This window comes from Sander vitreus, chromosome 15 (assembly GCF_031162955.1).
Source record: "Sander vitreus isolate 19-12246 chromosome 15, sanVit1, whole genome shotgun sequence".
Taxonomy (NCBI): Eukaryota; Metazoa; Chordata; class Actinopteri; order Perciformes; family Percidae; genus Sander; species Sander vitreus.
In genome coordinates, this window is record NC_135869.1 from 26831874 (window position 1) to 26852245 (window position 20372).

The 20372-nt window shown below is 43.9% G+C and overlaps 1 protein-coding gene across 1 annotated transcript in view; it reads right to left on the minus strand.

Annotated features, from left to right (window-relative positions):
- The window catches only part of ntn1b (netrin 1b), a 58845-nt gene extending 38958 nt beyond the window's left edge, over nt 1–19887 (minus strand). The window contains exons 1-2 of the mRNA XM_078270131.1: nt 19636–19887; nt 18423–19467 (exon numbers count right to left, since the gene is read on the minus strand). Coding sequence (XP_078126257.1) covers nt 18423–19437 — 1015 coding nt within the window. The 5' untranslated portion in view covers nt 19438–19467; nt 19636–19887. The remainder of the gene's footprint in view (nt 1–18422; nt 19468–19635) is intronic.
- Nucleotides 19888–20372: the final 485 nt, after the last annotated feature.

Genomic DNA, 20372 nt, shown 5'->3' on the forward strand with positions numbered 1-20372 from the left:
TGCCATGTCTTAAAGCAACCATGGGCATCGGCCAACGCTGGAACTGCACCCCTCTGGCCCAGAAAGACTTTTCCCAGAGACTTTGCATGGCGAAAGAAACTTCTATATTTCAGGGGATCATTTTTTTTGGGGTACGTTTTTAACATCCACTAGTACCCAAATCCAGAGTTATTAAACTAGGTATGATGAACGCGCTCCATGCTGAATGCTCCATAATGAATGCTACGTCCATGGCTTCGACAGAGCAAAGGCAGAGGCGGTAGTTTCCGTGTCGTGCAGACGGGTGTGGCAGCGTGTTTACATACGTGATCGCGGTTCTCTGTTCCTCTTTTAAAATTAACGCGCTGTCGATATCTTCTATAACAGACGCGATGGCGGCCATCTTTGTTGTAAACAAATTCAACCCAAGCGCTCTTTGGTGACGTGGTTGATTAGGTTACTGTTGATCATCTGTCCATCATCGTATCAAGCCCGCCCTGACAATCTGATTGGTCCGAACAGCTCTGGTTCGAGCATAGTTGCTCCACAACGGATCAAGTCCAGACCGGACTTCCCAACCTCAAATGTTGCGTTTTAAAATGTTGTGGAACAAACATGAGAAGTAATGTCTGATTTTAACCCGAACCATGACCTTTTTCTTAACTTAACTAAGTAGTTTAGGTACCTAAACATAACCAAACGTCGACCGTTTCACAACGTAGACGACATGTTTAAAACTGCGACCGTTACATTCTCTGATTTAGATATGCGGACGGAAAATGCTCCTGTGGGTCGTATTAGAGAGTAGGAAATAAAAGACCCATAACGTCGTATGGTTTGGAGGACTTGTTTTCGCAAACACGTGGTGTACTGTTGTTAAAAGCTCAACATGTGAATATATATTCTTTAATCAAAGTTTTATTTCGTTCAAGTGAAGCTACACTCCACAATCAACAATCCACGTACCAACTGGCAACTGCAGAAGAAACCCCTGGGCTACAAGTGGAGCTGGTTGGGAATCATTGTTTTCTATCACGGATACAAGTTTACCTACAAGTTTAGTTGGTGGGAAAGATGGTATGACAGATGACAGATATAGCATCAAATTTGTAAGTAGTGGCACCACTATTCTACCTTTTAAACCAAATTGTCTAAATGACTGTAAATTCCTTACTCCTCAGTAATTTGGATGATAGGGATTTTGGTTTGAGTGTTGATACAACACGGAGACATCTGAAAATCACTCACTTATCTTAACCAAAATCACCAACTTGAGGTTGACATGAGTAGTTTTCTCCAGTTGGAAGCTTGTATTTACAGTAAACCTGAATGCAGCATAATTGAGCTTGTGGTCAGAGGGAACGCTCTCCAGACTAAACCCGTATGAAACATCTAAACAGGGCCAGGTTGCTGTGGGACTTTGCTGGCGAGTGTTAGGCTGAGGTCCAAGTCTTCCCCACAGAGCAGGGAGGTTATTTTAACACTCCGGCACGTGTGTTCTCCACCGTGTTCCTCCCTGCAGAGGGAATAAGGGAGATGGGAGGCAGGAAGCCACTAGGTTGTAAATCATAAAGCTGAGGTGACAATCCATCGTTCTTCTGGCATGTTTATTGTGCTTTTCTCCCCATTACTCCAAGGGCCTATTTATACCGAGCCACATCCCCACGTCAAAAAATATCTCTCCCCTGTGTTTTAGGATTGAATCAACACATTTAACCCTATATCTCAACGATCAGAGAATTATTTGAAGTGCAGCTTTCCAATTTGTATTCAGTTCATAAGAGATGTTCACTGAGTCTTTGCACCAGGGTTGGAAATTAACTTTTTGGTCCACCTGCCACTGTGGCTGGTGGATTCTAAAATCTACCAGCCAGTCAATAGACTACCATTGTTTTTTTGGCTGGTGATAGAACAAATCTAGCAGCCACTTGCATATCTTACCAGCATTTGGCTGCTGCATGGTGCTAATTTCCAACCCTGCTTTGCACTTATATGGTTTACGTTCTCTACACAGGTTTAGGCAATTGTTCAATTCATAATGTGACACCAGCTCACCTAAGAAAAAAGGGCACAGCCTGAACACTGGGGTCTCAATATATTATATATTTCTCTTAATATGAAGGAACAAGTTATGGAATTAAAAGGTTAATGATTGTTTTTATGGAAACACTGAGAGGTCATTGTAGAGGCTTTATTACTGTGTCCAAACCAAAGCTATCTCAAAGTTTGTTCTGGTTGCAAGGTGGCTTCCAGGACATGGTACTGAGCTGAAGAGGAAAAGGCTTGGTTCTTCCTGAAGCACGCCAACCGCTGGCCATCTTAGCTGGAAACCAGTGAAACGTCAGCTATGGTAGGAATGAGTAAAGCAAATGCTATAGGCCTACCATGAGCCTCAGAGTAATGACGACATCCAGTGTGAGGGCCCTCTTCTGTCAATCAAACCTATATGAATATAATTCATTTAACTTCACCTTTTTGCAGAGACACAGCGTTGACAGCCCCGGAGATGGACAGTCGGTTTAGCCATCTCCCGATGTCCGCTGCTGCCTCGGCGGGGAGTAAAACAGATGGACCGGAGGCTCTTTTGCTGCCGATGGCCCGCTGATTCGAGTAATGCTGTTGTCATATGTTGGTGTCATAGCAACAATTACGACTCACAGCGCGCTAACGGAGTATGTCCGGTTGAAGGGCAGTTGAAGCATGCGCAGACGCTTAAACCGATCATAACCCGGTGAAGGTGTATACATGGAGTAATAACGTTTGAGAAATTGGGGTATTGTCTTAACCCAAATATAATTGTTTTTTTAAACTAACGCACTGAGTGTAATCCAACATGGTCTTTGGGCTCACTGCTCTGAGGTCATTCTTTCCCCAGCTGCCTGCCCAAGTGAGAACCAGATACAGCATGTTATCTCTGACTCACTATCTTGACAAATTGAGCCTCGCTATCTGTTTAAATAAAGCACATGGCACATACACACACACATACACATGTATGCATGCTATGAGCTGTTCTACGCTCCGACTGAGTTTACATCACACTGCAAGCAGAGAAGGGAGGAAAGCGTCTGATGTACATCTGGGCCGATCAGGAGAGGAAGGAAGGGACTTTCTACTGTTTGGTGTGAGCGTGTGAAGGAGTTGTGAGCCATCTGTTCCACAGTAGCTGTGGTGACAAGAGATGAAGAGAGGGTGGCAACAGGCAGTTTGCTCTGTCTACATGCACACTTTGTGGTGGAATTTCCAGCTTACAAACTCCTGCTATGTAAGTTGAGACAGTGGCACCCCAGGTCTGATTCAGGTCAGTGTCCAACATAACTTCATAACCTTTCCAGGCAGAGGAGTACTTCAACATTGTGCCCCCATAGATTCAGGGAATCTAGGCAGCTGTATGATAAGGGAATGTTTTGTTTCAGGACTGTCTCCTTTTGGAGGTCGATGGGTCTGCCACACTTTTGCACATTTCCCAGGGAGAGATAGGCTGAACTAGGCTTTGGCATCTGTGTTTTAGGGGCCTGAATTATCTCTGTTTACATCAAAGGTTCAGCTAAACTTAACACCTCCAGTGAGTTGGGGTGGCACAACACGATAACACGCCGTGGTTAAACTGTACCGCCTACCTAAATTATTACCTTAATTGAGTGTTTATTAAATGCTTCTGTGTAATTCATCAAGGTATCCCGAACCTTCATGTATGTGAAATGAGTTGTGCTGCTCCTGAGTTTTTCCTAAACACACTTAGGCCTAGTCCACACGTACACGGGTATTTTTATAAACAGAGCAAGGCTTAAAAAAACCTCTGTCCACATGAAAACGTAAAAACACGCTACCAAGTGCTGTCAAGAGCATGCCAAACCAACAGGTGGCAATATAACCCTAACCGTTAAGCCACGTTGGCCAATCAGAAGCCTGAAGTTCCCGTAGAGGTCCGACCGGGGTCTCGTCCGTCTCGTCCAAAACCGGCGACAATGGCGGCCAGTTCTGCGTCGTGGGAGTGTAGTCATAAGCAGTGACCTGCGGAGTATTGCATTCTGACACCAGCGTTCCGCAATATAATGGGAGAACTATGCATGTATCTGTATGTAACAACCCTGTTAGCACAGTTATGAGCAGCAATATCTTAGCTACGTCGCAGAGATTCGTCTCATGTAAACAAAGGTGATACAATCTGATGTCAAACAAAGGAGACAACAGTCAACGTCACAAGCCAAAATCTCCGGCTTCACCGGCTACACGACATCAATGCAACCGGAGTTTCTAAAATTCTTCACCAGGGCAGTTTTTAAAAAAAGTTCGCTTTCAGTGACCTGATACTGCATTTGCGTGTGGACGAACGGCCTAACCGTAGAACAAGCTGCGGTTTTGAAAATATCTGTGTTCGTGTGGGCAGGGCCGTAGACTGGAAGAGTTATGGACAGGGCCTGCAATTAACATCCTGCAAATGCGGGTGAATTTTGCCTTTGGCAGGTGAAACTGTTAATCTAACTGCCACGTTGGCAGGTAGCCAATGAGACTTGAGTGATTCATTAGTTGTTTTTTGTAACTGTCTTTCTTTCACATTTCAACCAAGCCCGCCATTTCCTTGGATTTGAGCTAAAAAATGTGGCAGCGCATTACTGGGGTGAAGATGGCCAGCCGAAACAAGCAAAGAAAAGGATGATTCAAAGAAAAGTAAAAGAAGACGCTTTAATACCAAGTGGACAGTTGGCGACAAAAGAAAGGTTTGTGATGAAAGACAGTTAAAGATCCATCCTCTTCTGGAGACCACTGAAGAATATTAGAAGCTCTTTCCCGGTGATGGCTGAGCGTTACTGAGCAGCCTCCAACTGAGCTTGAAGACGTAGATGTGACGTGAGCAACCTGTCTGAAAGTTGGAAGTCTTCTGGTAGCTGTGCCAAGAGAAATCTCAATCATTCCCAATCTAGCAGAGACGGAGAGCGTAGGTATATGTAAGGAGATAACATAGACACAGGCTCATTATTGATCACTAAAATGATAGTTAACATTAGTCATTACACTTAAACAGCTGATGGAAGTCCAAACTGCCTGAGAGCTTCTCCTGTACTATACGGTAACTCCTCTACTATGAGACAGTAAGTCTCGTGGTTATGACCCAATCGTTAGCCTATTGTTATAAAAACGTCTGCTACGGAGCCATAACGTGAGCTACAAGGTAATGGAGCCTTTTATACATTGTTCGTGTTTCTTTAGAAATAAACAACGGACAAATAGAGTCTTTAAACGCTTCAGATGTAAAGTTATTCGCTGTCAAAGTGACGTCAGAATGAATGGGAGTCAGTCTGTCCCTCCAGAAAAACGTGATTATGCGATCGCATAATTCAATGCATAATCAGCCAAAGTCCGCATATTTATATATTAATACGCCGCACTTTCGCCGCATAAATTGTCGATTTCCGCGCAAGCGGGGCTCGCATGATTTCATAATCCCCGCATTTTCGTTGCAAAAAAAGTCCCAAATATCTTAGCAAAAAGTTGAAAAATGTTGCGTTTACTTCACGCAAGAGCAGCCGTTTCCCCTGTTGCCATGGGAACGTTATGAAGTGACGTAATTACGCGACGTGAACACCATCGAAAAGCTGCAAACCCCGCCATGAAGCCACGATGACACCGCTGGTTTTGCAAGTTCCTGTAATTTCATCGCATAAAATAGCATAAATATCCCGCATATTCCATCACATTTTTTAAGAAAACGTGACGCATAATTAAGGAGTTTAGCCCGCAACAATCACAAGAAAACTCCACATTTTTGTGGAAGGACCGTCAATGGGATGCTAACGGCAGGTGAGTGCTTGTTAGCATCAAAATGGCGCCATAGGAGCTACGCTTGCCAGACGCTCGCTTACCACCTTGCTAAAAACTAATTAGAAGCAATTAAGGACAACGTGTCATCGAAAAGCCAACTACACACGATAAGTTGTAATCTTGCAAAAGAAAGTCCACCTTTCAGGATTTCACCTTTTTGAGGCAAAAGAAAATGACCTGGTAAAAAGCCTGTGTGGCTACTGCCACAGTTTGTTTGTTTGTTTATTTGGATCCATGTTAGCTTCAGTATAATCATTTTTACCTGGGGTCCTGTGACAATACAATTTACACAATCATATTAAACACAAACATTAGACATTACTTCACATTACACAAACATAAATACATATGTTTACAAGATTACAGCTGATGCAAAAAAATAAAATAAAGCAGACATTCCACAACTCTGAATGAATCTATATCTGAAGAATAAGTGATAACAAAAAAAGGTAACTTCAGGCCCTGGTTATGGAAGACTGGAAGGCGGCCTAATCCTCAGCTCCCTGTCTGACCAAGAGATCTGCCTCTAGCTCAAGCACACACAGAGTGCAAAGGGAGGATTGCAATTGATGAATCCCCGGGTTTTCCCTCCTTTGAGCAGATGTGGAACCGTAGATATTTATAGTCACGTAGGGACCGGTGTCTGGTAGCCACTGTGTTCTCCTCTCCTCTATCTATCCTGCTGGATATCCCCTCAAATCCAATAAGTGGTTCCTCATTCTTTCTCGGAGAAGAATTGGTCACTGGGGTATGTGAGAGATGGAGGCAGAGCACAGGAGGATGTAGACATCCATTATGGAGCAATAGAGACTCTGGGACAGGCTCACACAGAAGTTATACGGAAAAATAAATATGAAATGACTCCATTTCCTCTTCAAGGCAGGCCTATTATGGCTACCCTGTGTTTGTTTTAAAGGGTTCTGGAGATAAGTGGCTGTTAATGAAAAGAGGAGTGGGGTGATTAGCAGCGGACATTCCTGATGCTGGGTGGAGTATTAATCAGCAGGCACATTTCATGTACATGTTAACATAGGGCTGCGACTCACTATTATTTTAATTGTCGATTAATCTGCCGATTATTTCCTCGGTTAATCGATCAGTTGTTTGGTCTATAAAATGTCCGAAAATAGTGAAAAATGTCAATCAGTGTTTCCCCAAAGTCCAAGATGACGTCCCCAAGTGTCTTGTTTTGCCCGCAACTCAAAGATATTTAGTTTTACTGTCACAGAGGAGAGAAGAAACTCTGGAATCAGAGAATGCTTTACTTTTTTTTATTTCTTTTTCAAATGACTCAAAATGATTTATCCATTATAAAAATAGTTGGCAATTAATAGTTGACAACTAATCAATTAAGCTTATCAGCTCTACATATAAGGCTCCAAACAATAAAAATTAAAAAAATCCCTAAAACTTTAGGAAAGCCCCTGCAGACTTACTGTAAGTGTCATTCTAATAAGGATCAAGACTTTATTCAACTAGAAATAATCCAGTTGTCAGTTGGTGCTTTTGTCTTCCGGTAAAAAGACCCCTGTGTCGACAGCGCAGCAGGGAGGATGGTACCAGCCAAAGGAGCTTATGCCTCCACTGCAGAGTTCCTTAATGCTTTTTGGGGGTTGAAGGGGAAGTGGTACAGGGGGTGAGTCGGGTAAGTGACACTGAGGAAGTGTGTTGTGTGTGGGCGTACAAACACCGCTGTCACTGAGCTTGCTGTGTCGGGTGGCAGCGCAGCAGGGGAGCTGGCTGGGGGTCTGAAGCTGAGCTGCGGAGCGTGTCACTCCGCTGGCCCCATTAATCATTCCCAGCCTGCCCTGCTTCAGCGCCTCAAAAGGGGCTCGATGCTCACGCACTAGGTGGTCCTGATGCCACCGTGGAAGCCCCAGCGGTCAGCTTCATGTAGACAGACGGTGGACACAAAGAGCCGAGCATCCACACAGACGCTCGAACATGTGCATCTTTTTCATCTTGGCCCAGTGAACAACAAGGCGCCTCATGAACAAACTAAAATGAACAGCCAAGAGCCAACAATTTGAATTGTCCAAGCCATTGAGGATCCAGCGTCATACACTGTTGTCTGTAACAGAGATGAGGCCCAAAATATTGCATTGCATTTCAGGTCACAGTTTACACTTACTCACTGAATAAATGCTCCAGTAATGACCAGGGCCACATAGAATCTGCGGCTGCAGAATTCCCAGGATTGTTCCGCAGATTGTAAAAAATAAAAAATAATAATAATAATAATAATAATAATAATAATAATAATAATAATAATAATAAACCTCAGGAAGACACATCTCCTCCCCAGGGAAAAAACTGCTAAATTCTGCAGATTTTAATTCTGGATCACAGATGAAAACTGTAAAAACATCCGCAGATTAATCAAATACACGTAATAATCAAATCATAATTTGTATTTCAACCCTACACCCCAAAAAAACTTCAAAAGTGAGTTGCATGTCTTATTAGCCCACTCACACCAACTTTCAGAAATGCCAAAAAAAAATCGGCACTTTTTTCGAGCCTGGTAAAAAATGGTTTTAACAGTGGGAAAATCAAAGTCAGAAGCGCAATGAGCTATATTGCAAGAGTTATCTCATTTTATTTTATAATGAAGAGATTGTGTATATAATAAAAAGGAGGACCACTTGAATGTGAAGTTGGTCTGAATTGTCTAGGATTAAAAAAAATGATAAAAGGTATTTACAACAGTCATTACAGCTCAAAGAGTCAAAGTTCATAGTTTAAAATAAAGCTATGTGCATGCATCGGGAAGAGGTCAAAATAAAAATAAAACTTAGTTTTTTTAAATAAGCTCTCTTGGCGATGTTGCGTGCACTTTTTGGACAGTGCCTAACTTCAGCTTGTCAGTTCACCGTCAAGTCACGTAAAAAGAGACAAACTGACGAGGTAAAGACCGGTGCAACATCAGTCAAACTTTATCCTGCACTGCAAATCTGGTAAAAACTACTGAAAACATAATGAGGGTGAACTTACTGTCTCAACTATCTAAACCTCATTAGCAATAGCTTTTTTGTGGGATGGGGGAGGGTGGAGATGTTTGTTCGGGGTCAGCCCTGTGTTCCCACAGTCCAATGGTCCCACAGCCCTATGTTCCCACAGCCCTATGTTCCCACAGCTTAATGGTCCCACAGCCCAATGGTCCCACAGCCCTATGTTCCCACAGCTTAATGGTCCCACAGCCCTATGTTCCCACAGCCCAATGGTCCCACAGCCCTATGTTCCCACAGCTTAATGTTCCCACAGCCCTATGTTCCCACAGCCCTATGTTCCCACAGCCCAATGGTCCCACAGCCCTATGTTCCCACAGCCCTATGTTCCCACAGCTTAATGGTCCCACAGCCCAATGGTCCCACAGCCCTATGGTCACACAGCTTAATGGTCCCACAGCCCTATGTTCCCACAGCCCAATGGTCCCACAGCCCTATGTTCCCACAGCCCAATGGTCCCACAGCTCTATGTTCCCACAGCCCAATGTTCCCACAGTCCGATGGTCCCACAGCTCTATGTTCCCACAGCCCAATGGTCCCACAGCCCTATGTTCCCACAGCCCTATGTTCCCACAGCCCTATGTTCCCACAGCCCAATGGTCCCACAGCCCTATGTTCCCACAGCCCTATGTTCCCACAGCCCTATGTTCCCACAGCCCAATGGTCCCACAGTCCCTATGTTCCCACAGCCCAATGATCCCACAGCCCAATGATCCCACAGCCCTATGTTCCCACAGCCCAATGGTCCCACAGCCCTATGTTCCCACAGCCCTATGTTCCCACAGCCCTATGTTCCCACAGCCCAATGGTCCCACAGCCCAATGGTCCCACAGCCCTATGTTCCCACAGTCCAATGGTCCCACAGCCCAATGGTCCCACAGCCCAATGGTCCCACAGCCCTATGTTCCCACATTTCTAAGAATTGTTTTACACTGAAAATTAGGCCCTATGTTCCCACATTTAAGATTTTTCTTAAAATTAGGCCCTATATTAGGGTTAGGGTTACATTCCATGTGTAGTCCATTGCTACTGGATAATAGGTTGGGTGTAATTGGCTACCAAATTGGGAGAAAGGGGGATCAAATCTGATACAAATTTATGAAAAAGGTAATGTGGGAACATAGAGCCTAATTTGGGAAAAACCTCTTAGAAATGTGGGAACATAGGCATTTGTGAGGTATAAGGTGTTGTGGTGTTTTAAAAAGTCTAAACATGTACTATTATTGAAAGTTTACCTGTTTATTATCAATAATACAAAATAGATCTAAAAAAAAAAAGCAGTCTTTTTTTTGTCTACAAATCTGCATCAGGGAAAGTCACACTGCTTTGGCTACTAGCAGTTCCTGTTCATATCTGTTAACATCTAAAAAATGTATTCGTCGTCTACATCCCCAGTTATGACACACGCATCAACGCTACTGTTCACTGCATGAAAAATGATTACGCAATACAGGCATCAGGGTGTCTCAAGCCATCTGATAGAGTAATCGCCTTTCAGTCAAATGTTAAACTCAATAATCTAAGTGTAGAATAAACCCACTGTGTTCTGCATATGTTCCATACAGGTCAACATTCGTGCTTTTCTATCCAACATCCCATGCATGGAGGATACCGACATTAAATCAAATCTCACATACTCTTCTGAAAACACTGAGTCACCTCTCCAAACCGCCGTCCACAACATAGCAGAACAAGATTTTTCAGTATGCTCTTAAAAGCCTGAGTGAAACCTTTCTGGCTCAAACCATTGTGTCTGTCTTGAATTATGAGCTCAACAAAACAAAATCCTCAAAACATGCAGCCTTTACCCAAAGGACACTGGATTGTAGCAGAGCAGGGATTTTTCTTTTTTTTTTTTTGGATCCCCCAAATACATCTCTTTGTTTTATGGTCTGGTTGTATACAGAGAAACCTCTTACCAGAGACACATAAGCTTATGTTGCAAGAAAAGACTGGAGGCGACAGAGTAAAAAGCCAACTTCAGAAGTATTGTTCTCGTTGACAGAGGAAAGGGTTGGGGCAGGATATCAATACTTAACCGGACAATCTGAATCCCTGTGACGTCTTCTATGTTGAAGTATTAGGAAAGGTACTGAATCCCTGTCATTTGGTTGTTGCGTTTTTAAAGCTGGCAGTGTACTCGGCCCTCGCTATGGAGGAGGGCCAGAGAACTCAGAGAAATGTAGGGTCCCTTTTTTTCCAACACGTCAATTCATCTCTGTGCAACAGAGAACTCCGCTGTGCTAACATGTCACACACAGAGTGTGACTGATTTGCTTAATCATTAGTAACAACACATTTTTCCCTGTGATGGTTCCTATCACAGTTTCCAGAGTCCATCTCCAGTTTTCTGTTGCTGGTTTAGGTTAGTGTGTCTCCAGAGGAGGCCGTCACATTAGTCCTGACAGTTTCGGTTGCGCTGATATTGTTAGATATCTTCATGTTCATAACAAAAGCTCATGTCAGTAGAGTTTAGATTCTCTGCCCGAGCCTGAACTTGACCCGACCCGCAGGCCGGGCCGATATTTCCCACCACTATCCTCGGGACGGGCCCTTGATCAAGCATTTGTGTTTTTTTTAATCATTACTTTATTAGCCTAATTGGGTGGGGAGAAAGCTCTGCCATAATCAGAAATGTTATATATATTTTAGGCCTAAGTAACAAATGTGTAGGCTACAAAGTTACAAAACGCAACATGTGTCATGCGCAGCATCTCCTCCACTCGCACGCATCACACGGGGCTGCTGGGCTGTATGGTGGAGCATCACACCGGGCCTGCTGGGCTGTATGGTGGAGCATCACACCGGGCCTGCTGGGCTGTATGGTGGAGCATCACACCGGGCCTGCTGGGCTGTATGGTGGAGCATCACACAGGGCCTGCTGGGCTGTATGGTGGAGCATCACACCGGGCCTGCTGGGCTGTATGGTGGAGCATCACACCGGGCCTGCTGGGCTGTATGGTGGAGCATCACACCGGGCCTGCTGGGCTGTATGGTGTAGCATCACACCGGGCCTGCTGGGCTGTATGGTGGAGCATCACACCGGGCCTGCTGGGCTGTATGGTGTAGCATCACACCGGGCCTGCTGGGCTGTATGGTGGAGCATCACACAGGGCCTGCTGGGCTGTATGGTGGAGCATCACACAGGGCCTGCTGGGCTGTATGGTGGAGCATCACACAGGGCCTGCTGGGCTGTATGGTGGAGCATCACACCGGGCCTGCTGGGCTGTATGGTGGAGCATCACACCGGGCCTGCTGGGCTGTATGGTGGAGCATCACACCGGGCCTGCTGGGCTGTATGGTGGAGCATCACACAGGGCCTGCTGGGCTGTATAGTGGAGCTTAAGTGCAACATGGAGCTTGTATAAATAAAATCAGGAGAATTAACTTTGAGCAAGTTTGGAGGAAAGTTGGCGGTATGGAACCATTTTAAACAAGTTATGGGCAGTGTCAACATATGTGTTGGCTTTGTCGAGTGCATTAAGTGCGGCACGCTGCTCGCCTATGACAGCAAAAAAACGGGGACTTGGATGATGAACAGACACATGAAGCAGGCTCGCCATGGCAGAAAAGATGATAGTCAGCCTTCAACGTCCTCTTTTGTTACTTCTCCAAGCATACCCCTCAAAACAGATTTCTGCAGTTCAAACAACTCAGAATTGTAGTTGAGAACATCAGTTATAACGGCCCACGTATTAAAAGATTCATAATTACAGTTAATGTGTTGGGCCGGGCTCGGGTAGGGTCGGGCTTGATTTTTTTTTGGGCCTGTTCTAAGCTTTACATGTCAGTCTGCTTTATATTTGATTTTTGTTGATTGAAACTGATTGGTTTAATATATTTTTGCTTCAGGGTCACTACCGCCTGTAATTACTTTCTCTGCACTCCCATGGGCCAAACCATGTCAGTTTTCCTCCCCATTGCCCCCGAGCTGTGCTCAAGCTTCGACGTGTTCTAGATGACTGAGACTCGTCAGTCCATCTAACTGGCGCTCTGCTCCTGATGGGACTTTCACGCTGCTGCCATAAAAAGTTCCTAAATGCCTCCTAACCTGCAACTCACCTGGTTCCTGTTAACCACTCCAGATGTTGTGTTTGTTTTCACCTAATATCTCGTTTCTTTCACATACTTGTGTTTACTCTGCAAAATGTATATATTAGGGATCGACCGATACTGGTTTTTCAAGACTGATTCCGATACAGATTATTAGTATCCAAAATCCAAATTATGATTTTGGAACGTTACATACTCCAACACAAAACTTGGTTTAAATGCTTTAAAAGCAACACTATGTAACTTTTAGCTGCAGCTGTAGTTCCAATGAGACAACCTGTAGGAGGACCGAAGGTTGTAATGTTAAGGTTGTTATAGACGCTAGGGAAAATGTCTGTTGCCTCAATAATCACTAGTGAGGATCCAAACAAACAACCCACAAGAAGAGCAAGACACATATTTTTCTTGTTTTCCTTTTTGTGTTTTCTCTTATTCAGTCAAATGTATCTTTCAGAAATGATTATTTTCCCTGCATGACCAAAGTCCTCTCTAATGTTTACCACTGAATGTCGGTGAATTTGTGTTTGTCATGCTTAAATTCACCCCCAAAAGAAGCAATTCTTTGCTGACCAGACCGAGGTCAAAGGTCAGAGCCTGAAGAGTTGATGGGGATTCAGCGCCTTGCTCATGGGTAGGCCTATTTCAGTATGACAGGGCATCAACCAGCTTCTTTATTCTAACAATATCTTCACCTCTATTGCATTAACTTTGCAAACGCAGCCTGTTTTCATTACTGTAGTGTACAATATGTTAAGCTAATGCATTTAAACATGAAACCCATCAAAACAGAAGTCAACAAAACAACCACAGAAATAGTTGTGTCCTCTAGCTATTGTTGACTAACTTCATGTGAAAAATCAAAACCCCTCAAATATGTCTCAGCTTACAAATTAAATGGGAATGGCTGACTGCCCCCTGGCGTTGGCACACAATGACGGGCCAGAGAACGACTGGAGTAACAGGAGGAGAGGAACCAATATACCAGAGGATGAGTGAGACAGAAGAATATCTATGACATCATGCTTTATAGAAATTCTTCTCTCCTGTCACATGGAGCTGACATATGACCCAGAGGGTGAGCAGGCCTGGCCTGGTCCAACCTGGCAACCCGTGGCGCCACATTCACTGTCAGCAGTGTCAGTGGTCCCAGGCCGCCAGCCACATCGACGACAAAGACTGGTCCAGCACAGAGACGCCGCCAGCGTGCATCCCTGAAACCATCTTGTGATTAAAATCACCATGGCTCAATTGTAAACTAAACAGGAAATGCAATGTTGGATGTGAAGTGGTTCTGTAAAACCACTGGTTCTGTAAGACTGTGGCAAATGTGGCGTCTTTGTACTGTAAGGGTCTCTCTCTCTCTCTCTCTCTCTCTCTCTCTCTCTCTCTCTCTCATAAAAGACCCCAAAAAAATTGTCTTTTACTCAGTTTTCTCAACTGCTTTGATGTGTGATTTCCAACCAGGGGTAGGATTGTTGAGTAGATCACCTCATTTGAAAAAATAAATAAATCACAATTGATTCAAAAATAAATATCCACATATTGAGTCGGCCGTTAACACCACATGCTGCAATTGAGAGTGTGTGAAAACTAGCAAGCAAGCAGAGAAGTCTAAGCCGGTAGCTTAAAGTAATAGATAAATGTTGAATGAAATAGTTAGCTAAAAGTAACAATACACGGATGACATGGTTAGCTAAAAGTAATGGATTAAACAGTTGAAATAGTTAGCTAAAAGTAACGGATGAATGGTTGAAATAGCTAAAAGTAACGGATGAATGGTTGAAATAGCTAAAAGTAACGGATGAATGGTTGAAATAGCTAAAAGTAATGGATGAATGGTTGAAATAGCTAAAAGTAACGGATGAATGGTTGAAATAGTTAGCTAAAAGTAATGAATAATTAGCCTAAAGTAACAATAAACGGTTGACATGGCTAGCTAAAAGTAACGGATGAATGATTACAGTAGATAGTTTGAACTAATAGATAAATGGGTAAAAAGGCTTTTACAATACAAGAGGTATTTTTTAGTTTTTTTTTTTTTTGCAGATCAAGTTATTGTTTTATCATACAAACGGCCCTTGCCCCTAGATTTGTGCTTTCAAATCTATTCCACGATATTTATCATCAAACCTGCTGGTTCTTTAAAAGGATTGTGAGCCTGCATTTATATTCTGCACTCTATTTTTAGAGCTGTTGGAGAGAGCACCAGTACGTGCTGCACAGACTGGGAGCAGAGCCAGTAGGCAAATGATACAATCATATCCTAATTCAGCTACCTCGTGGGTGGCAAACATGTCGGCTCTTCCTCACAAAGATCTGTGTATGTAAGTTTAATAAAATAAATACGTTGAGCAGAGCACAAAATAAAATGCTCTCTACTAGGACGGATAGTAACTGACTTTGTGCTCAGAGATTCCCAGATGTTTTAATTTCGTCTTATTTTCTTTCATATCAAATACATCTAAAGCCAGATAAGCACCAGCCAAACGTAAGAATAGACACGTGAAGGTGAACATTTACTTTGAAAGCACATCAAAAGTGTAAAGAAACAAGCCTGATTGAACCTCCAGCTGACTCTCGGCCGCCATTAAACAGAACATCGCATGGCACGGTGACAGCAAAAACAAAGATGAAATTGAACTAATGTGCAAAATGACATGTATGAGTGACTAAGGCTACCACTTTCAACTTGCCTCAAAACTCACTTGGCAAGTAGAAGTTTCCCACAGTTCCCTTCACAGCCCATCAGTCAGGCCGGAGAGGAGCGGGGGCCGGACCGTCAGGGGTCAGTGCTACGCTGAACATGGGGAGAATATGAAGCAGCTGCCTGGGACAGCAGAGCCTGGCGTGTCACCATATGTGTGTGTGTTTCTCAACCATTCCTTTACATAAATGATTATGGGTCGTGGTCAAACATTAGCCGCATTAATGTATTAAACAAGTGTACAGATTTTCGTTTGCAAGTTTTATGCTGGGGCGGGTTTACTTTTGAAGAGAGGGGATTCCCTGGTTCCTGGCAATAATACACATCCCATTGTTAGTAATTACATTATGCCAAATGAATGAATGAATGCCAAATAAACAATGAATGTGAAATAATATCAACTCAAAAAACAGCCAGGCCCCTGGACACAGACACAAGGCCCTCCACCCATTTTGCATCTCCTAATGTCATTTTGTGTTTGTTTTATTGTCATTTTGCATCTCTGTCACTTTGAGGTCATTTTGGGTCTCTTTTTTCTCATCTTGGGTCTCTTTTTTTGTCATTTTGTAGTCAGTTTGTGTCTCTTTGTAGTCAGTTTTGGTCACTTGTGGGCGTTTTGTGTCTCTGTGGTCATTTTGCATCTCTGTGTTGTCAGTCTTACTGTAGACAGTTCATCACTTTGTTGTCATTTCCCCATCTTTGTGTAGTCGTTTTGTGTCTCTTTGTAGTGCTTTGAATGACTTTCCAACAAGAAATAGTAACAGACACTTAATACATAGGTTCTGGTAAAGGGGCTCCATCCACCCATGCCTATACCTATCACCTCCTGGCTCTGGTGGGTGAGGTCCCAGATTAAATGGGGAGGCCTGTGCCAACCCTCTCGCTTCGGCCCTGGTTTTATGAACAAATTTGTAGCGCATCTGACAGGAATGTGAAAACTGCTTCTGCCAACATAAATGCCTTTTTGACAAAAATGACGACATTGCTGCATGCAAAGTCACGGGGAATTGACTCTGTCTTACTTTCTTGATGCTGCCCACCAGTGAGTGAAACCAACCGCTCTCCAACAACCACACCTCTCTTTCTCACCCTTCTCTTAATGTCTGAATGTTCAGAAATCCAGACAGATCATTAGTACCAAGCACTCTGCATCCCCACTGCCAGACCATATGGACCCACTGCTCAATGAAAACAACCCCTCCCCTGGGTCTTCTTCTTCTTTCATGCTTGGGTGTCAGGCCACCCTTATTTCCTCTTTGGAAGACATGCTCAGTCTGGCTTTTGGCTGCGTTTTTTATCTGATGACACCGCTCACACAAAAAGCGAGATGGTGAAAGGGGGGCCCTCCCACTGACAGCGAGATGGATGCCACAAGTGACAACCTTTTGTTTTAGTAAAATACACTGAGATGCTGGCTTTGTGGAGGCAAAAGGCGGAGGCCAAGGGGAACAACTTGTTCACTTGTTTCGTTTGGTTAAGCAAACCATGGCACTGTCGGAACTTGTTACATTTCCAGGTTTGGTTCATTGTAGCTCTGGGGGGCTTGAACTGTTGATATAAGCCACCGCCCCCCCCCCCCTGCTCTGCTGAAAATAAGCATCACAGCAAATACACTCACACAGAATAAAAACTCACATCAGGCTTCAAATTACCTCGCGCTTTGTCCTCCTCTCTGAATAGTTTACTGGCTCTAAAGTGGAAGTTTATACTCTACGTGCCAAAAATGTCAATAAAACCGCCCTAATCGCCCATCCAATCTGTAATAGCACCTGCTTATGGAAACACAACCCGCCCCTGAAGTCTATCTCCGCAACTGCATGTTTCCTTCCTATTAAAGTACTACTACAGTCAGAAACGCAGGTCAAAGCACAATTATGCATTTGGACAGGCAGACTTTGTTCCTTGAAATGACTTCCTGCCCTTTCTTTTCTTCTGAATGTTGATACAAATCAGGGGTCAACAAAGTGCATTCATTTGTTGCAAAACAGAATATATAGCTTCTGAAACTCAGAACACTAAGGCTACATTTTCTTATTTTAAAAGGAAAAATAGCTTAAACCTTTGTTTTATCAATGTCTATGTCCGTTAAATTGCATTTTAATTTTCTTAAAAAAAAGGCTGACCTGATTTTCATAAATACTAATGTCTCTTACAAAATCAAATTACTGAATTCATCAATTTATTTAAGCCACATAATTTACAGTGTATTTAGGCCTAAATTATATTTCATCTATTTACATTTAAAGAATGTATTTGATGCAACTAATATGTCACTTGTTTCTGTGCTTGTGTCAGCAGTAGTTTAGTTTGTTTTGGACATATTAAAGTTGTAATAATACCAGCAAGGAGACACGTTTTGATTATGTAATTGGATTCATTTAATAGGCCTATATATATTTAATGTAGGCCTAATTAAACCATATCTTGATTTAAATAATCAGAATGGTTCTTTTACCGTTTAGGACGTGGATTTCAGCTTGAGGCCTTCTTCTCTCTCTTTGCCTCAACTAGGATTTATTTAGCCACCACCAGATTGATTCTAGAGCCTATTTTAAGGTCAGATCACCACCTATTAATAAAAAAGTGCCTTCAGCAGAAACATTTCTGACAAAAATCAAGAACGTTATGGTTTGAGGCGAGAGTTTATTCCCAGTAAAAAAAAATAAAAAAAATAATGAATTCACATGAACGAATAAAGATCAGGTCGGTGCGTATTTTTTGTGCGTAACGGCAGGACACAGTGATGATGATTATTTGTAACAGCACCTTTACACAGGAATCGAATAACACAATTAATCCAAAACGTATTTTTAGAGCTAAAACAATTCCACAGTGAAGGACAAAAGAGGACTTACCGACACACTCGTTGGCTTCCCGGGCCGTGGCGCGCTGCCACGGTCGGTCGTAGTGGAAAGGTTTGCACCTGTCGCACTCCGGTCCCGCCGTGTTGTGTTTGCACTCGCAGACCAGATTCCCGTCTCTGTCCTTGACGCATTTTGAAGCGTGCCCGTTGCACTTGCACCGTCCTCCGACCTGCAGGTCCGACACGGCGTAAAAGTACGAGTCGCGGGCCAGCTCCGAGTCGTCCTCGTTCTCGTCCCCGAAGGTGTGCAGCTGGCTGAAGATCACCTTGATGTCGGTGGCCGTCACCCAGTCCTGCAGCACCGGGGAGTTGTCGAAGTCGTGCGCCGACGGACGGCCGTCCAGCGTGCTGAAGGCGATGAGTCCGCCGGTCAGAGGGTGCATGTCCGTGTGGGAGTCCGTGCAGATGGCCTCTTGTTCGTTCTGCTTAGTAATCGCCGCCTTGTTCTGCCTGCTGTACATTTTCTTGCACTGAGTGGAATAATACTGGAACGGCACCCAAGACTTGCCGTAGTCCATGGACTTGTAGATCGCCATGGATTCGGGTCTGGGTGAGCAGAACTGCAGGCTCACGTAGGTGACCTCGAACTTTTTCCCGAGCGACAAGGTGAGCGTGACGTTCTGCGGATACTGCGCGTAGTTTTCGGACTGCCAGCAGGTGAGGTTGTGCGGGTTGTTGAGGTCCGTTAAATACGCGGGCGGATGGGACTTCTTGGGATCCGCGGCGTCGCACGTGTGACAGTCCCGCGTCCGCTCCTCGCCCTTCTCGGCCACCACGCAGTACCTGGCGGCGGGGCTGCCGCAGGTGCTGGACACGCGCACGTCCTTTCCGAAAGCGGAGTTGACGAAGTCGGGGATGCACCGCCGAGGGTTCCCGTTCTCATCATAGCACGGGTCCGGGGGGGACGACTGCGCAGCAAACATGCTCAGCCCGTATCCTCCAAAGACCCCCTCGGTCAGCGCACAAACTGTCACCAAGGTGACCCAAACCTCCACAATCCTTTGCATTGTAATCCGTGCACCGCAGGGACTCTAGCGCTGAAATGTAATGGAGGCAAATATATAATTAATAACAATGGAATTTATATTGATAAAGGCAAAATCAAGCCAATAATAAAACTATCACAGTAAATGATGCTCTGGTGGATATATGGAAAACTTGGACGCACTGAAGCATGTAAAAAAAAAGAAAAGAAATATTCTTACGAGGCAAAGAAACCCAGGACACTGCCTGCAAATAAACTGCTCAGTCTGAAAGTGAAGCACAACTCCTAAGAATTTGGAGAACAACCTATCCCCTTTACGCACGAAAAACTACTGCTATAGTACTTCAGCCTTTCTCCCCCTTTCTCTCTCTCTCTCTCTCTTTGAGATTCCTAAATAAAAATAAGATATGGCAAAAGCCCAGCTGGCTCTGAGTCTCCCTCTGCCTCTGCCTGTCCTCTCAGTCACACCTCTGCCCACCTCTCTCTCTTTCTGTCCCATTCCCTCTCTGTTATAAAAGGGAAAAGGGGGTCCACTCATTCAGAGGAGAGGAGTCGGAGCCTTTTGAGTGTCTCTGCGGAGGGAGAGAGAGGGAGCGGCGACATCTTCCGCAGATTATTTGCACTGCAGGTTAAAAAAAAAATAAAAAAAATACACTGCTTTAGTCCCAATAAAGAGAAATCTGATGCGCTGAAATCTTGTGCTTTGAAAAATGAGTAACACATTTATTCATAGACTAATTAATTGGCCTTAAACACATGACATCTTCCTCACAAATTAGTTATTTTGTTATTATCATGTTGCAGCAATTAATTCATTTTCAAGTATTTGTTGCAGACTTAGCCTATATGTACTCTTTTGTGAAAGACAAAGTGTCCATCTGAACAAGGGGAGAGGACATTTAGTTAACCCTTGAATAGGGAAGAATGTGGTTGGGTCAGTAAATCAAGTTATTTTCC